Here is a 26610-nt window from a genome sequence, read left to right as displayed (position 1 = left end):
TGATATAAATGATGAATTGATGGGTGCTGACGAGTTGATGGGTGCAGCACACCAACATGGCACAAGTACACATATGTAACAAACCTGCACGTTATGCACATGTACCCTAGAACTTAAAGTATAATAAAAAAAAAAAAAAAAAGAAAAGTGACACTCAGGTTCAGGGTCATAAATATACATTTCAAAATGCTCATAACTCAAAAAACTTAGAAACAACATTTTAAGTTTAAATCATATTATTGGATAACAAAAATATTTGTAAATAATTCACATTTTAAACACCTTACAGAATAGAAAACATAGGAAAGAAGATGGTTCTTGGGAGAAAACCAGAAGGATACTGATTGTTTAAATCTTCAATAAGCTAACCACGTTAATTCTGCAATACAGATGTCCCTTCTAGGTCAAGATCTATGAGTCAGAAGTAAAATTTATTGAGACAATTCCTGCTTAGAAGCCATGTTCTATGAGAACAGGAACTGTGCTTTGTTCCTGCTATATCCTCAGCATGTAGGACTCTAGCTGAGGTTCAACAATGAAGAGTTAAAAGCCCACTGGATAGACATGGTATCTGTCCTGCCCCATCTTCTCTCTGCTTCTGCCTCTTAGGAACCTGACACCCATCCAGCTCTCCTAGAACCTAGAGTTTGTCAGGGACTGGTCCCAGGTAAGTCACCAAATTGATCCATGCTCCCTTTCTTCATTTGCAAGAAGAGGAAGGGCTGGGTGAGACCAGTGGTTTTATCCAGAGGTGTCTCCCTCCACAGCACCTGGAAAGCTTGTTCAAAAGACTCAGACCAGGCCCCACCTGTGAGAATCTATTGCACTGAAGCAGGGTGACACGGATCTATAAGGCTCCATAGCCTCCAAAGCCAGGGGAGAGGGAACCATGGGGTGGCTTCCAGATAAACTAGTCCTTCCTTGCCAGAGGCTGCAGACCTAACTCAGAGCATTTGGAAAGCACCGTCCAGGTGTCCTGCACTCATGAGAAGAGGTACTCTGGTTTGGCCCATGAGGAAAGTCATCGGCTGCAGGCTCTCTAGTGGACACATCCAAAAGACAGACACCGTAGAGATGCTACAAATTAGAGTTTTTAGATCTCTGCAAGACTTCAAAAATTACAAGAAACAATAAAAATGAACTTGAGAGTTTTCCACAAATATAGAATTGCATTGCAATGTCTCTGGCAAACCAGCTGTTTCATGAAAATAGTATTTCAGGAAGTACAAAAGAACACAGCTGAAAAGTTGTCATATGACTGAATTTAATAGTTTTCACAAATTCAAATGAAAATTGCTCCTTGTCTGTTGGAATTTTACCACAGTCAAGTTTCAGGAAATTAGAAGCCAACATTCTCATTTAATGCATTGAGGCAGAGCCCCATGTGGATAGAAGGGGAGCTAGATAAAGTCTGGGAAGTGGCTTCCAGACTCTGTAACCTCTCAGACTGCAGGCCAGCGCAGTCCCTGGTCTGTTGCAAGGAGACCAGCGAATCATCAGCTCTTCACCCATTCTCCTCTTTGCTTCCTGCTTATCTCTCTCCTGGCTTCCCAGTGGGGGCTCGGGAGTAAAGGGGATAAGATACCCAACCTTACTCTGCAATTGTAAAGTTAGAAACAACTTCAGAGAGGATCTTGTGTGGTTACTGGGTTGGAAAACTTGGGCTGGGCCCTACTCCTTGACTAACTGACCACATGATGAGGATTGAATCACTATACTTCTCTGAGCCTCAGGTGATTCAACTGCAAAATGGGAATAAAAGATATACCTCACAAGACTATCGTGAGAACTGAATCAGATTAAACAAACTTTATGTGCAAAGCCCCGTGGAAATGAGAGTTTTTGCTTGAAATCAGTAACCATTCCTTTAACCAGTGAGCTATCTGCCCTTTTTCCTTTCTAGGATGAGAGGATCCAATACGCCTGTGTAAGGGGAAGGACTTTTAAGAGCAGAAAGCCCCATCTCAATGTAAAGAGGTGGAGGGCAAACACATTGCTGTGGAACTTCTGCTTTCGGAGGAAGGAAGGATCCAAGGTGAAACCGTGCAGCCTTCAGTTTCTAGGCCTGCCTGGAACAAGACCCTACTGTGGCACCAGCCCAAGCACTGTAGGTGACAAATGCTGGGAAGGAAGCCTGGTTTACTGCTTGAGTGCCCCTCGGACTGAGACTTCTGGATTAGACCTCAGCTGCCATGTCAGAACTGACTTCTATAAAGTTTTAATATGGTTAGTTTAGATATTCTCTAGAGGGACAACAGAGCTTGGAGCAGATGGACATTTTCTTCTGATTGAAACCCTTACAATTTTTTAGGATTACATCTTACTTGATTCATCTGTGTGAGAACATGTTGCTCATTCCACAGAGGGTTCTGAAAAGCAAGGAGGGTATCAGCTCCTTGGGCAGCTGGTGAGCAGTAGATGCTGTCACTGAGAGAGTAAGACAATCTGGGTCTGAGAGAGCAGGGCAAGGTGCTATGGACAATGAAACACCTTAGTACTATCAAGGGACACCTGGTGGGGATTCTGTGATTCTGGAGTTGAACTGACAATGTGGCCTCTGAGACCGTTATTCCACACAGAAGTGGCCACTCAAACTGTGCATACTTCCCTCTGAGTCTTGAGTTCTGACTCTGAACTTGATTTCAAGTAGGCCAAGAGAACACAATGGGCCTTTTCACCTACCTTCCTGTAAGTACATGACTGCTTGGGAATAGTTCTGCAAGGCATGATGGGTCCTTCCAAGGCTACTATATGATACCGTCTTGGCCGCCAAGTCATTCATCTGTGCAGCAATGCTCAAGTGCTGTTCTTGATAGACCACAGCCCTCTCGAAGGTGCCCAGGGATTCATAAGTCAGGCCCAGGTTCCCATAGGCTCGGCCCTGGCATGTGGGGTTGTTGGTTTCCTCTGCTATCTGTAGATCAAGCTGGTGGTACTGCAGGGCTGTGTCATACTCCCCCATCTGCTGGTAAACGCCCCCCAGGCCACAGGCTGCGTCACTCTCCAGGGCTCGGTCTTTCATATCTCTAGCAATGTTCAGCTGGCGTTCAAGGCAGGAAATGGCTTGTTCGTAATTCCCTAATTGGCTGTGCAGACTTCCCAGTTCTCCATAGGCCTGGGCTTTATTGAAGGCCTCCCCGAGCTCATGGGCAACCACGAGCCTCTTTTCAAAGCATACAAGGGCTTGCTGCAAGCTCCCCATTGCCCTGTGGGGATGTAGACAGAAAAGCAATGATATTATTTCGTGCAGGTGCAGACATGCTAAAGCCCCTGAGAAAATGAAAAGCATTTGTCACTGTCACTTACTATAGAAGCTCTTAACTCCTCTTCTAGCTAAAATCTATCATGTGCCCTTAGAGTGAGATGCAGAGGAATTTCATAATCTGGAAAGCAATTCAAAAGTCATCCCTTAGTGACCTTCCCAAGAGCTTGAGATTCAATGGGATATACACCCCAGAGGAAACATAAAATATATTAATAGGCACAATGATAGCAAGTGAACTGTTTGGTTCTTCAGGCCTCCCAATTTCCACTACTGCTTAGACTATGTTTTTGAAATCACTTTACAGTGGCTGTAAATCTTTCACCCTGAGCTTCTCAGAGCACTCTGTGGGTGAAGATTTAGTTTGACCCTTGCCCTTCCTCCACTCCAGGAGCCCTAATCTCCTGCCTCTCTGGTGGGGCCATATATTCTGCAGACACAGGCACCTTCTTGGGTTCCCCACATTTAGGAGAAAGTATCACCTTGACCAACAGTGTGTCTTTTTGTGCTGCTAAGAGAAGACACGATAAGAGTGGAAAGAGCATGACCAAACCATTTGTGTGGGGCACGTGAATTAGTTCCCTGAGCCTCCGATTCTGGTGATAATAAATCCCACATCCCACAGCAGATGATAACAGATGTAGAGTAATGCAAAACTGCTATAACTATTAAGATATCTGTGCAAGGGACCTTGCACAGATGATGCATGCAACATAGTATATTTATGCATTCTCCTATTATCAGGTGGCTTTTCTGAGAAGCAACACAATGGGGTCTAAATAATTGTTAGATGCAGATGTTGTATTAATAAACACATTCATATAATGTGGGAGGTATTCAGAAAAGATCAGGGAAAGTGATTCATTCACCTTCCCAATCCCTATTATCCTTCTCATTCTAATGTAGTCAAAAGGCACTGCATTTGGAGTCACAGAGCCCTGGGTTCAACTCTCAGCTGTCCCTTTTAAGCTGCATAATATTAGGCATTAACTCAACTTCTCTGGGCTTTAGTTTCTTCATCCATAGCATAAGGGTAACAACATCAACTACTTAATTCAAATAGTTATTGGAGGAATCAGATGAGATATGTAAGAAAATGTTTGCAGTTAACAAACTGCCATGCAGACATGAAGTTGCCATTACTGGCACAAATGCTCTTTTTTGCAGAGCTATAAACCACAATTGTCCTTGGTCATTTTTACCTGTGTCCATTTCCCAGGCCCCGGTAAGCCTTGGCTTGGTCTTGCATGCGATTCAGACTCTGTGCCACAGATAAATATTGTTCATAGTATTTGATAGCTTCCTCATAGTCACCCAGGGCTTCGTAGCAATCCCCCAGGTTGCCATAGGCCCGGCCCCTGTCGAGCACAGACTCATTTCCACTTAGCTGCTGCAGCATGGCCAATTGCTGCTCAAAGTAACCAATGGCTTCTTCCATCACATTCATGTTCATCTTTGTGATGCCCATGTTGCCATAGACCTGGGCTTCCAGACTTGGATCCTTCAGCTTTTGCCCTAGATCCAGTTGCTCTTCATAACACTTGAATGCCATTGTGTATTTCCCAAGGGCCATGTAGACAGCAGCCAGGTGCCCATGAGCTCTGCACTCCCCTGGCAAGTCGCTCAGCTCCTGATACACCTCCAGTTCCTGTGTGTGATAACCCAGGGCCTTGTCATACTTCTGGATCATTCGGTATGCAGTGCCCAGGGCTGCATATGCACTGGCTTCTAATCTTCTGTCCTTTACCTGGTGAGCTAAGCCCAGCTGCTGCTCGTAGAATTTTATTGCACCATTTATATCTTTTTTACAGATGAATATATCGCCCAGGTTCCCTAGGGCTCGAAATTTAGCCTGGGAATTATTCAGAGACTGGGCTAGGGACAGTAGGTACTTCTGACACTCTTCAGCTTTACTGAAATTCAGCAGAGCCTTGAATGCTAGGCCCAAGTTGCAGTAGGCTTTTGCTTGGCTCAACTTGTCATGAAGGTCTTTGGCTAGTGCCAGATCCTGTTCGTAGTACTTCACTGCCTCCTGATAATTTCCAAGGCAGTAATGGGCATAGCCAAGATTGTGGCAGACCTTCCCTTCTCCTTCCATGTCTTGAAGGTCGGGAGCAAGCCGGAGGTACTGTTCATAATAGGGGGCAGCCTGGACATACTCTCCCCGAGAGCAGTGGAAATTGCCCAGGTTGCTGAGGGCCCGGGCCTCGCTCTGGATGTCTCGTAGCTCCCGGGCAATGTTCAAGTGGTTCTGATAGTGTTGCAGGGCCCGGTCATGGGCACCCAGGGCCTGATAGGCCACGGCAAGGTTCCCATGTGTGGAAGCCTGTGAGGCTCGGTCATTCACTTCCATGGAGATCTGCAGCTCCTGCCGATGGTATTTGACCGCCTGGTCGTACATGCCCAGGGCGTTGTAGGCATTGCCCATATTCCCATAGGCACGGCCCTGGGCAGCATAATCACTCAGCTCCTGGGCGATGCACAGGTGGGTCTTGTGGAGTTTCAGCGCAGTGTCATAATCACCTTTCATCTGGTGTATGATTCCTGAGAAAGAGAATAAAAGAACAGACTAAGACTGAAATAACTGATTTGCAATGTAGAAAGAAATGTAATTTGCATCTCAATTTATAGTAAAATGCAATCCAGATGAATTAAAGAATTTAAAATAACAGAAGGTAGAATTAAATATTTATTAGCTCTCCAGAGGGAGGATAGCTTAAGTTTCAAAGCAACAGAAAAAAACATTTACAGATTTTATTACAAAAATAAGAATGTTTGTACTACAAATACATATCTAAAATGAAAAGGCAAAACAATACTGGAAAATATATTAAACATAACTGAAAAAGTTCAATAGCCACTGTGTGTGAAGAGTTTACTTGGTTTGATTTTTTAAAAATGAAGATCCCAATTTACTAAAATAGGCAAAGACCTGTAAATGTTAGCAGATAACTCACATCCAAAGAAATACAAAGAGTAACCACACAGGAAAATGCTAATTTCCTTTAATAATCAATGAAATGCAAAAATAAAGCAACCCTGAAGTACCATTTTACTTCGGCTAAATGAGCAAACAAAAAATGAGATTGTCCTAAAATTGGTAAACATACCAACTGCTGGGGACATAAACTGGAACAACCTTTTTGCACAAGCAGCCTGGCAAGAACCACAAATGCACTCCTACTCTGACCCAACAATCTTATTCAAGGGAAAGTATCCTAAGAAAATAATCTGACAAACACAGAAGATTGCATAACAATACACATAACAACCTTCAGTGTGGCACTATAGACTACTGGAAAATCAGAAACATCTTAAATGTGAAACACTGGGGGATTGTATAAGTACATTTTGGTATATCAACTCAATAGAGGATTATGCAGTCGTTAAAAAGATAATTATAAAGTCTATACTGAAAAACAGGGAAACAATGTTCTTGTAATCATATTAACTGGAAAAATCAGGAAAAAATGCTGCATGCTCCCATGATAATAACTAGGAAAATAAGTACGTCCATATGCATGGACAAACTCTTGATGGGGTTATACAAAAAGAAAAATAGTTGCCTTGTTAGGTAGTGGAATTTCAGTAATTTTTGTTCTAAAAGCTCTTATAATTCTGCTATACTGCTTTTATAATCAACAATAACAGTGCTCCAAACAAATCTCATGAACCATATTATAGCTGCTAAGCTAAGGTATTAACAAGCAGTTAAAAATGAGTTATATCAAACATATCATAAATATAAAGTAGTTTCAAATGAGGGATAACATAATGGTAACTTGGGAGGTGGCTTTAAGGAGAGCTTGGTCCATTCCAGTTTGGGCTAGAGTGAGGGCCACCACTAGAAAAGGTGGAAAGAAGCTAGCATGCAAACAGGTTTCTCCTTGCCTTTGGTTTTGAACATGCTTTTCCATGCATCAGTGTGTGAGCTTTCCAGTGGTGACCAAAATCTACAGAAGCCCCAAAAGTCAAAATGCAAAGATGTGTTCTGTTAAAATGTCTGAAATTAAAAATAGAGGCTTTAAGCAAGAAAGCTGTGAACACCTAGCCTCTACAATTTGTGTATCTCTCTGACACTCTTTATTCATTCATTCACTTATCCAGCAGACGTTAGCTGGGCATTTATTGTATCAGAACTTGTGGTGGGCAGCAGGGGTAGAGAGAAGAATGAAGACAGAAGTCTCTGCCCCCAGAGAGCACACTGGGTCAAAAGGCAGAAGTACGCATGATCAAGGCTGAAGTCAGGGCAGGGCAGGAGCTGGGGGTGCAGTGCAGGGTGAGTCTGTGGGGGCTACTCTGCTGGTCCTGACTCCTCCCTTGCATGCTGTGGAGATCTGCCCTGCCACAAGAGTCACATCTAGTCCTAGGACCCAGCCATCTCTTTGACTTAACTGGACTTAGGGTAAATCATTTAGTCTTTTTGAGTTTTACATAGTTCATCTATATAATGAGAAAAATAATGAACATAACACCAACCTTAGGAGGTGATAGTGAGGATCAAACGAAATAATGTATGTGCAAGAGCACTGTAAAACTACAGAGTGAAACTGCAATATTAGTTATTGAAATTATTCCCTTCCAGGAAAGGAGATTCTTGAGGTGCTGGAAATTAAATAAGCCATAGTAATTCTTCTGTATATTTTTATATGAGTAAAATATTTCATAATTTAAAAATAACTAAAAAAATCATGGTACATTTATACAATGGAATAAACATGGTGACAGTAAAAATGGTGAGGGGCTGGGTGTGGTGGCTCACACCTATAACCCGGCACTTTGGAAGGCTGAGACAAGAGAATCGCTTGAGCTTAGGAGTTCAAGACAAACTTGAGTAACATAGCAAGACCCTGTCTCTACCAAAAATTAAAAAATTAGCTGGGCATGGTGGTGTGAGCCTGTAGTCCCAGCTACTTCGGAGGCTGAGGTAGGAGGATCACTTGGGCTCAGAAGTTCAAGGCTGCAGTAGGCCATGATCACACCACTGCTCTCCAGCCTTGGTGACAGAGTGAGACCCTGTCTTAAAAAAAAAAAAAAAAAAAAAAAAAGTGAAGTTTATTGACATAGGAAGAAATTTACAATATATTAAGAGGATATATGATCACAAAACAGTACATTTTAATGCATGCTTTAGTAGCACTGTGTATAGGCATACATGTTTACATTTAAACACATATAGCATAAAATGTATTTAAAGGTTAAGAGCAGTAATATTTGGGTGGTAGAATTTTAAGAGTTTTTTTTTTTTTTTTTGCTTTTACTTATATGTATTTTAATTTTGTTTTATGATAAACATATAACCCTTGGTTTAAAACAGTATTTTGGACTCCAATCCAATAAGAAAGTAACATTCCTGGGGACTGGGTCTGGTCACTTCCCTGGGTTAGAGATGTCACCAGGATCCTTGCTGGAAGGATCAGAGCTTTTCCAAATCTGTCTCAAGGTTAGAAAATCTAAGCTTCCCGAGAGGAAATAATACCTTAGCATCACCTAGAACCCTTTTAATGCTGAAAAATTATTAGTGACAGAAATGTTTCAGTTCTAAAGACCTAATTTAACATGTAGTCCTAAACCACTTTTATCTAAAGAGAAAAATTTCACATTTCGAATTTCCAGATATCCTCAGAAGAACTTTTTTTCCCACATTTCTCCCTACTCCTTATTTACTTCCTCTCTCCTCAGTTTCTGTATTTTTTCAATTAGGGTCAAAATATCTGTCCAGCCATGAGTCAATAATTATGAACAGAGCCAGAGTTAGGGAGGGCAGTAGGAGTGCCGGAATCTCCCTTGGAGCACTTTCTCCCACAATGATGCCTTTGCAGTGACATTTTTTTTTCCCTCACAGCTTTTGGATTTTATTGCAATGATTTTCTTAAGCCAATATAATCACTTATTGTTTGCTAAGATGATGGTAAGAGGAAGCAAGTGGCGAGAGACCTAGCAGGCAATTGGAGGAAGCTTGGCCCATCACCACCAAAGACAGGTCTCCTTGGAAGCTCCCCACTCTCCTGCAGGATGGGACTTACCTCATCCTACAGGAAACTGGCTAAACATCAGAAAGGTACAATATAATAGAAAAGGCACAGGACTCTAAGCCAGAAGTCCTGTTTACAAGCCTGGCTCCCACCTCATTCAGCTGAGTGTCTTTGAGACACTCAATACCTCTGAGCCTTTGTTATTTTCTTAAATAGAAAATATTTTGGCAATTTTTGTTTTCTCACTTATAAGGTCAGATTATAATCATTTCAAAGACATGGCATGAGAAACATAACAGTATATATCAATATACTTTGTAAACTAAAACATGGTATCTAAACATAGTATGACCAGTATTTAGAGAGTGAGAAAAAGGAAAGGAATTCTATTTCTCTGACTCTCACGACCTTAAGAGTCTGGGCTAGTTAATAGGGAGCAGTTGGGATGATAATGGCTACCGAGGGTTCAATGATTTGTGAAAGAAATTGCCTGCTGGTTATGGCAAAATGATCTGATCTCCAGCCAGCTTCCCTATGCACTCTCCTGTTCTCCTCCTGTCCTCCTTACCTTACTTTTCCAAGGGCCTATAAAGAATCATAAGAAGACTCTCAAAGGCTTCCTCACACAGACAAGAGTAAGAAGAGATGGATGGGGCTGAGCTGGGAATTATTCATTCTCCCTGTGTCTCTACTGTTCCAGCCACTGCCAGCATGGGGAATTCTGAATGGAACATGACACACTCTTGGCAGCCTTTCTCTTTGTTGAGGCAACATAAAAGCGGCCCAAGAGCTGCCAGCAGAGTGACTGCACATGCTGAGGAGATAATCTGCAGATCCTCCTTCCCTTTCGAGACCACAGCTTGATTTTCCAGGGCCGTCATTCAGATGAAGACTTACAGAGGGTCTGTCAGCAGGGGCGTGCTAGGTGACAACGTGCTGCAGGGAGGGGAATTAAATGAAGATTAGTGGGGCAGAAGATCCTCACAAAGCCGAGTTCTCACGAGGGTGTGTGAAGGAAGGACACATCGTTATGAATTTATACATCGTCACAGCAGGTCTCCACCTATGGGTCAAGAATGGTCACTGCCATGGGAATAATAATACCTACTTCAAAGGGCTGTTGTGAGGGCCAATGTGATCACGCTCAGCAGAGGCTGGCCTAAGTGCCTCAGACATAGTAAGTGCTCAATACATTTTGCTTTTATTAGCCATTACCAGCAAAGACTAAGGGAGGTGTGAACTGCACAAGCCAAGCAGAAAAACTATTAAACATAGAATGCAGTTCCGGCTGTCTTTTCTCTTAATAATTTTGTGGAGGTAGGGGCCTCGGTGTACTGCCACAAACAATGGAAGTAGTCTTCTCGTGTACTGAAAGCATTACAGTCATGATTATCAATAGTGCACAACCCAAATGGGGCTTTAAGAGTTGATCTATTGTTTTCCTCTACTTTCAAACAAATTGTTTTCTGCTCCATCCTACTTAAATCACCATCTATTTCCAGAGGCAACATAAAATTTGGGAACTGGAAAAGGCCCTCCCACGGATTCACTTTCTGAATGATATGACCAGGGCCTAGTGGGAGGAAGTGAGTTAGTGGCAGAACTGAGGCAAGGACTCTCAGACCCACTGCCCTCAGCAGGACCAGCCCATCTGCTTTCAGGACAAGCTGGAGACATGAAGTAACTCCTATTAGTCTTGCTAGGTGTGACATAGGACAGTGGCTATGCTTTATAAAGTTCTCTTCCGTTAGAAATATTTATAGAGGTCGGGTGCGGTGGCTCAAGCCTGTAATCCCAGCACTTTGGGAGGCCGAGACGGGTGGATCGCGAGGTCAGGAGATCGAGACCAACCTAGCTAACACGGCGAAACCCCGTCTCTACTAAAAAATACAAAAAACAAACAAACAAACAAACAAAAAAACTAGCCAGGCGAGGTGGCGGGCGCCTGTAGTCCCAGCTACTTGGGAGGCTGAGGCAGGAGAATGGCGTAAACCCGGGAGGCGGAGCTTGCAGTGAGCTGAGATCCGGCCACTGCACTCCAGCCTGGGCGACAGAGCGAGACTCCGTCTCAAAACAAAACAAAACAAAACAAAAAAAAAAGAGAGAGAAATATTTATAGAAGCATTTACACATGAAACAACATGGTGTCTATGATTTGCTTTAAAAATTGTGTGTGTGGGCCGGGCGCAGTGGCTCACGCTTGTAATCCCAGCACTTTGGGAAGCCAAGGCAGGCAGATCACGAGGTCAGGAGATTGAGACCATCCTGGCGAACACGGTGAGACCCTGTCTCTACTAAAATTACAAAAAAATTAGCTGGGCATGGTGGCGGGCACCTGTAGCCCAGCTACTCGGGAGGCGTTGGGAGGCAGGAGAATGGCATGAACCCGGGGGGCAGAGCTTGCAGTGAGTGGAGATCGTGCCACTGCACTCCAGCCTGGGCAACAGAGTGTGAGACTCCACCTCAAAAAACAAAAAATTGTGTGTTTATGAAAACAGATGAAACAAGATTAGCAAAATGTTGATAACTGAGTTATGAGTATGTGGGAGTTCATTATACCATTTTCTCTACCTGTGTGGTTCATGAACATTTCAATAATGGAAAATTAAATAATAAAGGTATACATAAAAGTTTGCACTGCATATATTCTTCTATAACCTTTTCTGATCAGGAAACTGTTCCTTGCAATTAAGTCCTGATGTGGATGTTTAAGTCCACTTTTCTGTCTCTGGGACCACAGTAGAAAGAAATTGGGTTGGTCACCAGCCTCTGTAGCTATACCAGCCTCCACATCCTTTTCCAGGCTGGGAGAAGAACATGTAGAGATTGAAAACTACATAGCACTTTGTCCTATTACCTTGATTTCATTTCAAATGATCTTAAAGGATAGGTTGATATTTTGTCTATCAAAGAGCCAAATGGCTGATAAATGGCTAAAATGGCTGAGAAAACCTGCTTCACAGAAAAAGTGCTGTGTACTCCCAACTGTTCCTCCCAATCCTCCTCCTCATTGGGAGAAGTGGTCCCAGGTTTTCCACAGGACCCATAATTCCAACCCTAGATATCTTTAGGCTCCCTGAACCCTCTCCTTCTCAAGTTTTCACATATAAGTTCTTCTACATTGTACTTAAAATACTGCAAAGCTGAGAGTAAGGAGGAGGTGACAGACCTGGTTAGTAAACAGATGGCTAGAATCAAAGGCATGAGAGCAAAGTGCTCTGTGTTAGAAGTGTAACCAAATGGATGTCTTATCTAACACACTTGCAGATGACTATTTATTAATATGCACCTGGAGACAAATCTCCATTACTTTTGCCAGTGATGGACAGCAAAGGTATAGATTTTTTTTTTTTTTTTTTTTTTTTGAGACAGGGTCTCGTTCTGTCACCTAGGCTGAAGTGCAGTGGCATGATCATGGCTCACTGCAGCCTCAATCGCCCAGGCTTAAGAGATCCTCTTGCCTCAGCATCCCATGTAGCTGGGACTACAGCTGTGCACCACTGTGTCTGGCTAATTTTTAATTAATTAATTTTTGTAGACATGGGATCTCACTATGTTGCCCAGGCTAGTCTCAAACTCTTGGGCTCAAGTTATCTTCCTGCCTTGGCCTCCTAAAGCCCTGGAATTGTAGGGGTAAGCCAACGTGCCAGGTCAATACAGATATTTTTAAATGCAGGTAATTCCAAAAATATGTATCACTTGACTTCAGCTACAAGCAACTTCCTGATAGGTAAGCTTTTCTTGAGAACCTCTCTGTGCCTGGCTCTCTACTCCATGATCTCATTCATGCCCCAAAACAAGGTTGATACTGTGGTCTCAGAGCCCTAAAAGGTTCAAGAGCTTACTCAGGCCCACACGGCTCTAAGTGGCAGGATTAGTACTAACACTCAGGTTTTTCTAACTCAGAAGTCCATGCTCCATGCTTTTTCTTTCTTTTTTTTCTTTTTTTTTTTAGAACAACTCAGCAAAATAAAATTCCTGTTTATTGTTGGACAACATTGTTTCACACATACATCAAACAGGCCAAAAAAAAATAAACAGCAACTTCATAGACAAAAAAGGAAAAAAAAGAAACCTTTTATCTTTGGCCTTTTAACCATCTCATACAAACCAACTACTTATAGTACAGCTAAGTACATACACAAAAAAGTTACTGGAATGCTCGGAATAAGATTGTTTTCTGTTGTCGTTTTGCTTTTTTTACAAGGTTTTTTTTCTCCTTTGAGATTATAATGAACATGGTCACACCACAAGTAAAGTCAGAAGTAGGACAGAGAACGCTCCGAAGGCTGGTTTGGTCATCCGAGATCATTAAAAATGGCTGACCCTAACAATATGTACAAAAATATAAAATGTAAATAAAAAATACAAACAAATTTCCTTTTTAAAGTACTTTTAAGAAAAAAAGCAGGGCCTTGGAAGTTTTGGTTCTTTTTTCCTCCCCTGTTGCAAATTCTCATGGTTTGGGTTGGGTGGTGGAGAGCGCGTGTCATCTGCGGGTGGCACTGCCCACGGTGGGCGGGCGGGCCTCTCTACTCGAAGGTGACCACGTTTAGATTCTGAGACGGGAAGTGGAGGGTGAATAGGTCACGGCGGCCTTTTTTTTTAGTTTAACTTTTCCTTTTTTGCTGTCTAGTCATCCTCGTCGGTCTTCTGCTTCTTGGTATCAACATCGTCATCCTCATCATCTTCAGCTGCCCGCTTGCCCGTAGCTGACTCAGCTTCCTCATCTTCATCTCCATCCTCTTCCTCACCATCACCTTCTTCCTCCTCTTCCTCTTCCTCCCCACCTTCTTCCTCTTCTTCGTCTACCTCATTGTCAGCCTCTTGCTCCCCGTTTTCCTCATTAGCATTCCCGTTAGCAGGGGCGTCTCTTCCATTTTCTGCCTCTTCCACAACTTCCTTCTTCTCCTTTAAGTCCTTGGTGGTGATTTCGGAGCTGGTGTCTACGGCTGCGTCTGACATGGTGGGGCACGCCGGTGATCCGATGAAGGGGATTTAAAAGAAAGCGAGAGTTCAGGGACTCTGGCGATAAAGCTGCCGGAGTCCGCGGCGGCGGAGGAGGCGCGCGGCGGAGGCGGCTGCGGCGAGCAAGGAGGCGGACGAGGAACAATGCAAAGATGGCTTTTCAGAGCAGCCAGTGGGGGAAGAGACAGAGTCTTGTACTCCAGTCTGTGATCCGGGCTGAAGTCCAGTGGCACAATCACAGCTCATTACAGCCTTGACCTCCTGGGCTCAAGCGATCCTCCCACCTCAGTCTCCCAAGTAGCTGGGACTATAGGCACACACCACCATACCCAGCTTAGTCCACACTCTTTTACCTTCTCCCCTCATCTGGAAATGTCTTCCAATGAAAGACAGACATGATTCTGTGCCCATTTCTTTTCTCTCACCACACACACAAATATTTGCATCATGTGCCAATTTCTTCTTTATTAACACTAGTATACTGCTGTGGCAAACCAAGCTCTTAGCAGCTGCATATGAACAGATTGATGCCCTAGCTAAATCTGTATCTAGAGAGCAGAGAAGTATACATTAGATACAAGAAAATCCTAAAAGATTAAGAAATGTAGTAGGAGGAAGCAGATGTAATCTGTGTGGGCGTCACCTCTGGAGAACTCTTGGGCCATCGCACATCTATTCTGCCATCCTTTAACTTAATTACATCTGCCTCCTTTTTCTACTAAACCCACCAGGCTCTGCCTGTTCCTTGAAGGATAAGTGAAGTTACGAGCCTGTTATCTTTTTTTGCTTCAACAGCAGTTTAGGATGTCTTCAGCGACATTGAGAGTTCAGTGGCACTTCTGTCCCAGATCCCCATTGCCCTTCCCTTCTGTTTCAACTCTGAGGAGCCTGCTATAAGGCTGGGAAATCTCTGTACCACCTCTGCCTCCTATAAGCAAGCATACTCCATTGGAAGCCACCTACCTTTTAAACCAACTTTGGAGGAAATAAAATGTAGTAGTTTTGTAGAGACTATATTTTAGAGTCTAAATGTATTATTTATTTGCTATACATTTATTTCTCCAAATGCAGAAAAATAGGTTCTATTGCTCACCCCCACCCCTCAAGACTCCCCTTGATGCTGACTGGGAGCAGAGTCAGTTCCTCTGCAGTACCCTCCCACCACCATCCCAAAGGCTTGGGCTGAATGAGCAGTGACAAGAAGCCAGCTGGAGCCCACTGGAACCCACAAATATTCACTGCCTTCATGCATAGCCCTCCTTCCCACTTCCCTTGGATAGTTAAAGACTTAGACTGCAGGTGAATAGCTCAGAAATTCCCTGGGCCTGTGCAGCTGTAAATCCTGAGGCAGTGGGGAAGATTAATTGTGCCATGAAGTAAGGGAAGTAATAATTAAACCTATTAAAAAGGAGGTGGCTGGAGAGGGGTGCTGGTGATAGATGATGAGGTAGGAAGTGCTAGGCACAGTCAACTCTAATGGCTATGGCCGGGCCACTGGGAGAGACTTGGTGGGAAGCCCAGAGCATAGTGAAAAATATGCTGGGCCTGCCTGGCCAAGCCCCGCCATTAGTCACTGTTTGGAAAAGGCAGAGTGTGCCTGGTTTTCATTCTGGATCACAATAAGAGGTGGGAGGCAGCCTCATAAGTTAGCAATGCAGGGAATGTTACAAGGAGTTAGTTTCAGTATGAAAAAAAACATTTGTTTAGAGGCATGGGGTAGAATCACTGAAATGCTGAGATAGCTGCTTCTGCTCCTCCCTTGAGCTAAGACCCTGAAAGCTGAACCAGTACCATCTCCTTGGAGCAGCTTCTGAGGGTCCCTCTAGCCTACAAAGTGTAGTCAAGTGGAACTTATGGGCTTTTCCGATTCAGCCCCAACTCAGCCTTCCTATGCCAGCCACAGAGCAGCCCCATACACCCTTCTGCTCAATCCCACCCTGCCTCTTCTGCCTATCCTATTCACTTGGCTTGGATTACCTTTCTTGCCCATCTGTGGTAGACTTTACTAATGCTCCCTGCTATCTGGTTCTCTTCCACATTCAGGTATGTATTTCCCTACTCATGAGAAGTTAGGCATGGCAAGTGACTTGCTTTAGCTAATGAAAAGTAAGAAGTGATGTGTTACTTCCAGAGAGAAGCATTGAAGAGCTGAAGTGCAGTATTCCATGCTCTCTCTTCCTCCATCTCATCAACTGCGGAAGGTACGTATTGTATTCCAGATGGTACAGCTATAGGAAGATGGAGCCATGGCAGGCCTAGATTACTGTGCTGCCCCTAAGGGTTGCATGGACCTCTGGTAGGCTTTGTATGAATATAACACTTTGTTGTATCAAGCCACTAAGATTTATGGGCTGTTACTCTATTAGCACCCAGCACATCCTGATAGATGTGCCCTCCAATAAACCCTCCCAGCCCTTGTCACAGCCTACAATTACAAACCATATTCTAACAAAGTCGTGTGAGACAGACGTCTATTAAAAGAAGTTTCCCAAGGAACTTTTGAGCCATCCATGCCTCTTGATGCTCTAAATTCTAGCCCTGGATCTAGTGAGACCACAAAAACCTGTAAACTTGAACCAAATTGCCTTGGACCCACACAGAATTGTGGGTTATCATGGTGCCCTCAGGTTAGTTAATTTGCTTTTGATTAAAGATTGCTGTTAGAAAAAGCACACCGAAGTCTATTACAATCTTTGCTATAAAATTTTATTGATACCATACATTTTGTCACCAGAATCCCCTATTTAAATTCCCTCTTAAGAAATTTCTTTTAGAATTCAGCTACCCTTTTCCTGAGGAATACTAGGCTCCATCTTTTGGATAATAACAATTATGAAAAAAATAGTTAGAAAGAATGAATAAAATCTAGTAGTTGATAGTACAACAAGGTGACTATAGCAAATAATAATTTAATCATACACTTAAAAATAACTAAAAGAGTATAATTGGATTATTTGTAACACAAAGGATAAATACTTGAGGGGACAAGCACCCCATTTACCCTGATGGTGATTGCTACGCATTATATGCTTTTATCAACATATCTCATGTAACCTATAATTACATACACCTACTATGTACCCATAAAAATAAAAAATTAAATTAAAAAAAGAATGATAGGCTGGGAGTGGTGGCTCACACCTGTAATCCCAGCACTTTGGGAGGCCAAGGCAGGCCGATCACCTGAGGTCAGGAGTTTGAGACCAACCTGGCCAACATGGTGAAACCCCATCTCTACTAAAAACACAAGAATCAGCTAGGCATGGTGACATGCGCCTGTAATCCCAGTTACTCAGGAGGCTGAGGTGGGAGAATCACCTGAACCCAGGAGGTGGAGGTTGCAGTGAGCCAAGATCACACCACTGCACTCCAGCCTGGGTGACAGAGCAAGACCGCGTCTCAAAAGAAAAAATAAAAAAGAATTATGTATAGTCAATGACAGACACTCAGGCAATGATGGACTGTAGATACAACAGGGGTTCCATCAGATTATAATACCATAAAGCATACCTTCTCTATGTTTAGATACACAAATATTTATCATTGTGTTAAACATTTCAGTACAGTACCCTCCTATACAAGTTTGTAGCCTAGGAGCAGTCAGCTATGTACCACATAGCCTAGGTGTGTAGTAGGCTATCCCATCCAGGTTTGTGTAAGTGCACTCTGATGTTCACGCAATGAAAAAATTTCCTAATGATGCATCTCAGAATGTATCCCTATTGTTAAATGACACATGACTATATTTCTTGCTTTGTTTCAGCCACCAAGAAGCTCTGACTTAAATATGAAACTCTACTATAACAACTATATTAGCCCTTATATGCTGCATGTTTGGGCTCTTTGATCTTGATTTTCTATTTTTATTATATCATCATTTGTTATTATAAGTTAAATAAATCCTTTTTGAATGAAACAAGTTATAAACAAGCAAGCAATAAAAAAATTTTATATCTGTTGCATGCTCAGCTGACTTTGCCTTGGTAATTGGTGTATCCCCTGAGCCTGCCATTTCTCAACATTGCTGCCTAAGCTCTACAATTTGTTTCATGGGTCTTATTCTACCAGATTTAATAATTCAGAATTGCCAGTTATGTGGGACAGTGCTTTATGGTGGAAAGGCACTGTGAGCAGAATCAGAAGATCCCTATTCCCGGCTCTACTACTTCATGTCATGTTCTCTTAAGAAAGTTACTATTAATACTTCTCCTGGCCTCAGGTTTTCATCTACCTCAGAAGGCTATTATGAAGATAAAATGAAACAGTTTCTAGGGCATTGGTATTATTCCAAACAGCTTCAATTACCATAGTCCTCAATATTACAATTAACAAAATCTGCCACTCCCTCTAGCATTATTGTTGCTAGAGTACAACTCACTGTAAGTCTTAGATGCCATCATATTTCCTAAGTAAGTATCAAAGGGAACTTAACACCAGATCACCTCACCTAAGGACAGTGCAAAATTATGGGCTCTGAGAATATTATAGTGAAGCTCTGCTTGTATGGGGATGGAACCCATTTCCTTAAGAGTACCAGAGTGTGTAGGTAGGGTAGGAAGTGCCCTGACGTGGCCTTTGCAAATGTGGTGGGGGTATTTTGGTTGTCAAAATATCTGGGAGACCACACTGGCAAGTTGTGGGCGGGACCAGGGATACTACACAACCTTCACCATGTGGGAAAATCCTACACAATGAAAAGACATCACACCAAAACGACAATACCACCACATTGAGTAACACTGAATGCTTTGAGGTAATTTTATACTCTGGTACTACTAATTAATAATCTGAAGAAACAACTTCATTTTTATACTGTCACCCAGCTGAAGTTGTTAAAATAAATCATCAAAGCTAATTAATTGGGAAGTCTTTTGGCTGGTATCCAATAATTTAAGCAAAAGACTGAGAAACTGAAAACCTTACTTTAAAAATCTCGTTTACTGACTGATCCTCCTCACCAGTTTATCTGTGAAATGTAATGCATTAAGAAGACAGATTAAAAGACACTCATGTATGTGCTTCCTTCTAATTTCACAATGATTATTAATAAGGGAGAGGGGAACCTTTCCTAATAAAAACCAGTAGTAGCAATAATAATAATAATGATAATGATAATAAAATTCTCTTTTGGTGATCTCATAACATGGCACAAAGTACCAAGCATGTGACTCCTAAATAGGCAATTCTAGCTCTGAGTTCTCTCCTGAGCCGTAGTCTCATAAATCTAATGGCTTTCTGAATATGTCTACCTGGATATACCTCAGATACCCTAAAATTCAAAAATGTTATATTGTTGAGCTTAATTAAATTTAACATTTTAGGGCTCTCATCTGCTTTCAAAGCCCCTGGACCTTCATTATCTTATTCGAGTCTAGTACAAAGGCAGGGTGGCTGGGTCTGCTTTTGAAGATACTCACAGAAGCCATGTGATTGCTAAGATTCAGAGCTAGGACCTGAACTCACACCCACCACCTCTCAGCCCAGCACAATTTTTCCCTGGGTTACTTTGCCTCTCTGAGAGTCTGAGACAGTAACTGCTACAGAACTCAACTGTGCAACCTAGGGTGGAGACAAAGCCCATCCTCCAGAGCAGCATCAATGCCTTCAGCCCAGGGAGGATAACAGGACAGCATGGTCTGCCAAATAAAAAGAAAGCCCTGAAAATGAATAGGAAAAGGGAGAAATAGCAGAAGAGCTGGTCAAAAGAACAGCCCTTTAAAATGATTTTACCTTGCAAATTCAATTGCAAAGACAGATGGATGTTTTAGCAAGGCTGGAGAGCAAATTATGAAATCTGCGTTCCCAAGGCAATCAGGTCTGAAAGTTTCCTTTTAAAAATTCACACTGGATTGAAAATTCAAACTCTCTGATTGTGTGAAGTGTTCTAGCTAGATTAACATAATGCTATCAAAACAAGTGATTCACATATTCCGCTCATTTTTCTATTAGTATATGGGCTTTTGGTTAGGGCAATTTCAAAAACACTGAATTCAGAGCAAAATGGGATTAAAATTGTGAATCAATTTACTGCTTTCAGTTTTTCTTCTGTTTCTGTTTGAGAGGAACTTACATAGGAAATTGGAGGCTCCTGAGGCTGGCTCACTTATGCACATCACAGAGATGGTATTTAAACATGTTTTCCTAGAAAGCTCTCATAATCCACTTTAAATCTGAAACCCCATTTACCTCTTTATTTGAGCTGTAGACTCACAGGATTACAGAAACCTGTGAAAATCACTTGAACTTGGGCTTCCCAAGACATTTGTTGGTTCACAGTGAACCTCAACCCTGCTACATACATCAGGAAGGGTAAGTTCCTTTGCCTGACTATTCTGCCAGACCTGCTTGTCTACACGCTTATCTCCAGCCAACCACTTCTTCCATGCATATATAAATGAAGAAACCACCCAGTTTTTCTCCTTCTGATCACTTACAGCAACCACTGGGGACGCTAAGGCAGAATATCACTAGTCTCAAGACCTAGAGCAGACAACTATACTGCTTCTTTTAGTTTTTGTTGTTGTTGTTGTGCATGTTTTTGCATTATTGAGATTGTACAGCAAATTCAAAATTGAATTAAAATTGAAATTTAAAAAATTTCTATTATGAAAATACTAAATTAAAAAACAATGCTTGTGGCAGACAGTGAAGGCTGGTGCACCCAATATTCATTTTCAGCTTCCTCCTCCTCTCCTGCCTGCCTCTGCCTATGGGGCTAGAAAGCCAAGTATTTACCTTCCCAGCCTTTCTTACAGCTAGGGTTAGTCAAGTGACACTGCTGTGATCAATCAGACAAAAGCAGAACTTTTCTGGGATTTTAGAGTAAGCTTTTGTTTTTGTTTTGTTTTGTTTATTTTGTTTGAGACAGAGTCTTGCTCTGTTGCTCAGGCTGGAGTACAGTGGCACGATCTTGGCTCACTGCAATCTCCGCCTCCCGGGTTCAAGCAATTCTCCTGCCTCAGCCTCCTGAGTAGCTGGGATTACAGGAATACACCACCACGCCCAGCTAATTTTTGTATTTTTAGTAGAGACTGGGTTTCACCCTGTTGGCCAGGCTGTTCTCGAACTCCTGACCTCAAGTGATCTGCTGTCCCTGGCCTCCCAAAGTGCTGGGATTGCAGGTGTGAACCACCACACCCAGCCTACTTTTTTGATAAAGGGATACAGAAGCAGCTCCCTTTTACTTATTTGAACGAGTCATGAGGTTTGGAGCTTCAGCAGCAACGTTGTGACCATGAGGCATAAGAGGCGAGACTATAAGAAAGGCCAAGAGGACTGCAGAGAAATTGGTCTTATTATTCTTAAACCTCTGAACCAATGTCAGGTGCCTCACAATTATTGTTTTGTGAGAAAAATAAGCCCTTATTTATTTAAACCATCATAAGTCGGATTTTCTGTTTCTTATAGTCAAAAGATTCAATGTAGAAAATATTTAAAAATACAGAAAAAAGCCCTATCTATATATCTTACCTAGTGATTGAAGATAATCATTGTTAACATTTTAGAATAGTTCCTGACAATCTTTTTGGGTTTTGTTGGTGGTGGTGGTTTCATTTTGTTTTGGTATGGGTTGTTTTGTTTATATTATTGAAATCATATGCACTGATTTCAAAACACAAATACAATAAGACCAGGTTCTTAAAGGCAGATAATAATAAAAAAGACTTTGATGACAACTATTTGCCATTAGGTCTTTGCTTAGATTTAGGTCATTCGTTATAGATTTAAGGGATGTGTACAATCATTTTCTCAAAGTTTCTAGGTAATAAAAATGATCACTATATTGTTGTCTACAGCTCTGCTTTGTAGAATAAAAGTTGTTTTAGTTTATTAACTTTTCTAATAATATTCTCACCACCTAAGCCATTCTTAGGAAGTGCTGGGACAGAACCACACCAATTATGGCTTTTGGTTGTATTACACTGGACAAGTGATTTTATTGAAATGGAGTATGAAGAATGTAGACAAAGAAACACATTTTCTGGTACTAACAAAGGAGCCAAAGAAGGGCAGCCAGCGGAAAGAGCAGGTCCAAACTTCTCTTGGCAGCAAAAGCCATCTTACAACACATCAGCCCACTGAAATATCGGAGCAAGATGAGAAACGGAAGACTTTCAAGCCCAGTATGAATGCTTCCCATCCTTTCCTTCTCTTTGTTCTTTTCTTCTGTATTCTACTGATTCAGTTTCCCGCTGTATCAGTTTTTTTTTTTTTTTTTTTTTTGGAGATGGAGTCTCACTCTGGTGCCCAGGCTGGAGTGTAATTGCATGATTGTGGCTCACTGCAACCTCTGCCTCCTGGGTTCAAGTGATTCTCCTGCCTCAGCCTCCCAAGTAGCTGGGACTACAAGCGTAAGCCACTACACCCAGCTAATTTTTTTATTTTTTAGTAGAAATGGGGTTTCACCATGTTGGCCAGGCTGGTCTCAAACCCCTGACCTCAGGTGATCTGCCCGCTTCGGCCTCCTAACATGTTGGGATTATAGGCGTGAGCCACCACGCCCAGTCTCCCACTGTATCAGTTCTTCTCAATTCTACCTTTACTGTATATTTTACATTTTAGGTTCCTTAAAATCTTCCTTCTATCATCCTTCTTTTTTATTCAACCCCCTTTTCCCATATCAACCTGCTTTCTCAAGATTTTCACTTCTGGCTGGGGGCAGTGGCTTATGCCTGTAATCCTAGTACTTTGGGAGGCCAAGGCAGATGGATTGCTTGAGCTCAGGAGTTTGAGACCAGCCTGGGCAACATGGTGAAACCCCATCTCTACTAAAATACAATAAATTAGCCGGGCATGGCGGCATGTGCCTGTAGTCCCAGCTACTCGGGAGGTTGAGGCAGGAGAACTGCTTGAACCCGGGAGGCAGAGGATTCAGTAAGCTGAGATCATGCCACTGCACTCCAGCCTGGGTGACAGAATGAGACTCCATCTCCAAAAAAAGAAAAAAAAATTTTTTTTACTTCTATTTCATGTCTTTTGTATCCTACTAAGGATGCCAAACTTTTATACATTTTCTCTTCATTCTTACAGTAAGGAATTTTTAAAGGTCTGCTTGTCTTCTGAGAATCACTGTTGCCTCTCCCTTATTCTGTAGCATTTTTCATTTATCTCTGTTTTTTATTGTTGTTGTTGTTGTTTGTTTTTCTTTTTTTTTTCCTGTTGGACCTCAAAGAAAGCAAGCCGTATCTAGGCCCAATATTTACCCAAAACAAAGTATGTGGCTTGTGCTCCAATGGAGTTTGGCCCCCTTCTCCAAGTGGCTGGGTGCTAGCCAAATCCCTGTCTCAGATCTATAGCTAGATGACAGAATGATAATATATATAGTGCTCAGCTCAATTCCTGGTATATAATAATAACCATTCTAATAGCTAAAATTATTGAAACCTATGTGCCGGGCACTATTTTAGGCATTTTACATCTGTTAATTTAATCTCACAAGTGGGTATGAGTTAAATGTTGTAATTATCCTATTATTCCAGATGAGTCAGAGATGCTACAGAACTTGCCCTAGGTCACACATCTAGAAAGGGCAAGCCCAGAAACTCTGATTCTATAGTTCAGGCTCTTAACCAGTACACTCAAATAGCACTAAATGACATATGGGCAATAAACCAAGGCTTCTGGAAGCAAGATACAGGTAGAGAAGGCAGGATTTAGGGAGACACTATCTACATCCAGTGACTTATAAACCATTTCTAGATAGCTCACCTGAGACCTAGTCATGGGTCTCCAGTTGTCTCAGGCTGTCACTTCACGCTCTTAGAACTTGGAGTGGAGGTAGAGGGTAGAGGTAATTTTTTAGGACAAAGTCCTATAGGTTCCCCAAATTGGAAAAGATGTATTCTAAACTGGGCTCACTCTGCCTAACCAGTCTCATTTTCCATGTCTCACCAACATGAACTCTCTACTCCAGCTAGCTTTCTTCTGTGTTCTTCAAGGAATAAACTGAATATATTACATGCCCTAGAAAAATAATAGTGAAGACAATGATGACTGAGTGTTACATATATCTTTCCTCCAAAGAGCTCACCATGCTCTCATGCCTCCCCTTTATCATTACAGTATTACTTGGAGGGGTGCAAAGTTACTAATCATTCATTTTCCAGATGGAGAATTGAAGTACAAAGAAGGGTCACAACCTACCCAACATTAGACAGCTGGCTACTGTTGGTATGAACCTGTTTCTTAGCTTAGCTCCTTAGGATCAGGTTCTCTGAGACCTTCAGAGTGAAAAATACCTCAATTTATTAATCTCTGTTGGCTTGGACTTAATTTTCTAAAAGTGCCTTTATCATTCTTTCAACAAACATTTACTGTAGTACCACAGGGGGCATCAGGGATAAAAGATGATGAACACAGCTTCCTGCTCACAACCTCAAGGCAGACCCAATCACAACTCAGGGTAGTAAGTGTAGAAATGGAGTCCCAAACACAATATGCAACACCCCCAGCCATTAGCTCACTGGAATTACCACCAATGCTGCCAAAGGCAAAAGAACAAAGAATGCTTTTACACCTTTAACTTTGGAAACGCAAAACAGTACAGATCAATATTGTGTAGGCTAACAACAAAAGGATTCATATTTCCTTTATGATGTGCTTCTTATATGCAGTAGTTCATAAAGATCTGCTTGAAAAAAAGAATTATCACCAATCATTAATAAGCCAACTGGCTGAACAGTGATTTTTAAAAATCATTAATAAAATTTATTCAGCATAGAAATATGTTCATAAGTAATTCAGTAATGCTTCATCTGTTAAATAAAAAAAATGTTGCATAGCTCATTATAAAAAACTGGAAAAGAGACAAAAGAATGAGTTTTCTCTTATGAGGCATCTGCATAAAGTAGGTGAAAAAAATACTACACTGGGGGCTTAGAAACTGCACATACCCATCTACAATCCTTAGAGGATCTGGAAAAAATGGAAATTAGAAAGCAGCAAAGTTACTGTATTCTCTATTACTGAAAGACACTGTACCCTTGAGGCAAAAAAACAACATATGAAACAAGAGAGGATGTTTTGGTCCTAGAGAGGATTGGAGAGGAGGAAAGAGAGAGAATGAATTTGGCTCTGTGCTCCAAATAGATATGAAATAAGTTACTGCAGCATTGCATGGTTTCTCCATTGATGAGTCCCTCTCCTTAATATAATAAAATAATCGAACCACAGAATTGTTTAATTTTGTGGCTGGACCCTGGATATGTCACTCAGATTGATCAAACTCATCACAAATGTAACTATGGCTGGGCTTGGCCACAGAGAACTACAAGTTTCCAGTGTTTTATAATCCAGTGTTGGGCGGCAATTTCACCATCTCATGGTATTTTAAGTTAATCCACACTCTTCATTCTTCCAATCCTGCTCTCTACAATGGTTCACTTAAATACAGACTGACTCTAGTCTAAGTAGTTGTAAAGACTGTACTTCCACAGAAATGTCAATTCTCAAGGTCTGTTAGACTGAACAGCCACTCTCTAATACCCACGGTTGATTTAGATGGAAAAAGGAGTCCTGTGCCTTATTCTTCTAGTGGGAAAGGCAGTCATTATATAAATATAGGGTCAGCAAAGTAACTGAAGTGATCTTCTAGTTCTGTGTTTTCCAAACCTTTCTCCACAGAGCAGCTGTGTCGCATAAGATGTTAATACTGCAGATGTCTTGAGAAGTATGTGTCTTTCATGGTCAAGTGAATATGAAAGACTGGATTAAACAAAGTTAATATAGGACTTCTCAGAGCCCTTCATATGCTAATATGCAGAATGAATTTCCTGGAGGGGAATCTAGCATTCCAAATCATTTGATTGCAGGGATATGAGAGCCTTATCCACATGTCCTGGAAGAAGAATTCTGTGGAACACAATTTGTGATTTAGCTTGCTCATGCTGGCCTTGAACTCCTGTGGTCAAGCAATCCTCCTGCCTCAGCCTCCTCAGTAGCTGGGATTCCAGGCCACTGTGCTAGGCTCCAATTTTTAAGAATATCTTAATAAATTAAGGCAAAACACTTATTGTTTAGATTGATTCTTAAAAGGTTTGATATAACTATAACCATTACAAAGTCAGTCCCTATTAAAAATATCCAGTACAGACAGGAAGAATCAGGCCCTATTAAAAATATCTGGTACAGACAGGAAGAATCAGGCCCTATTAAACATATCTGGTACAGACAAGACTGGGCCTTGGAGATACAAGTAGCTTTTCTGTATGCTAGGCTAGAAAAAGGCTGTCATGAACTGGAATCTTAGTCATTTCGCTAAAACTTTGATATATGAGAACATTTATAACTAAGGGTCTCTGAGAAGTGTAAGGCATGATTTCACTGGGTGCAGGGATAAAGCCCGGGGAACATAGCATTACACTTACTCCAATGTAATGGTAGCAACAACCAATCAACCTCCCCTAA

At 41.8% G+C, this 26610-nt stretch overlaps 2 protein-coding genes across 2 annotated transcripts in view; both read right to left on the bottom strand.

The window, feature by feature from the left end:
• LOC108517545 (tetratricopeptide repeat protein 28) overlaps nt 1-26610 on the bottom strand; it is a 576472-nt gene that overhangs the window by 10317 nt on the left and 539545 nt on the right. The window contains exons 7-8 of the mRNA XM_017855531.1: nt 4465-5806; nt 2683-3206 (exon numbers count right to left, since the gene is read on the bottom strand). Of these exons, the coding sequence (XP_017711020.1) occupies nt 2683-3206; nt 4465-5806 (1866 nt within the window). The remainder of the gene's footprint in view (nt 1-2682; nt 3207-4464; nt 5807-26610) is intronic.
• On the bottom strand, nt 13433-14389 carry LOC108517559 (prothymosin alpha). Its single transcript, XM_017855560.1, has one exon. The coding sequence runs from the start codon at nt 14200-14202 to the stop codon at nt 13870-13872; it is 333 nt and encodes a 110-aa protein (XP_017711049.1). The 5' UTR covers nt 14203-14389; the 3' UTR covers nt 13433-13869.

The sequence above is a fragment of the Rhinopithecus bieti genome, unplaced genomic scaffold (assembly GCF_001698545.2).
Source record: "Rhinopithecus bieti isolate Rb0 unplaced genomic scaffold, ASM169854v2 scaffold_36959, whole genome shotgun sequence".
Classification (NCBI taxonomy): Eukaryota; Metazoa; Chordata; class Mammalia; order Primates; family Cercopithecidae; genus Rhinopithecus; species Rhinopithecus bieti.
This window is presented reverse-complemented; position numbering and strand designations above follow the sequence as displayed.

Excerpts from the sequence above, each read along its gene's own strand:
- LOC108517559 (XM_017855560.1), bottom strand. The coding sequence starts at position 14,202 with ATGTCAGACGCAGCCGTAGACACCAGCTCCGAAATCACCACCAAGGAC.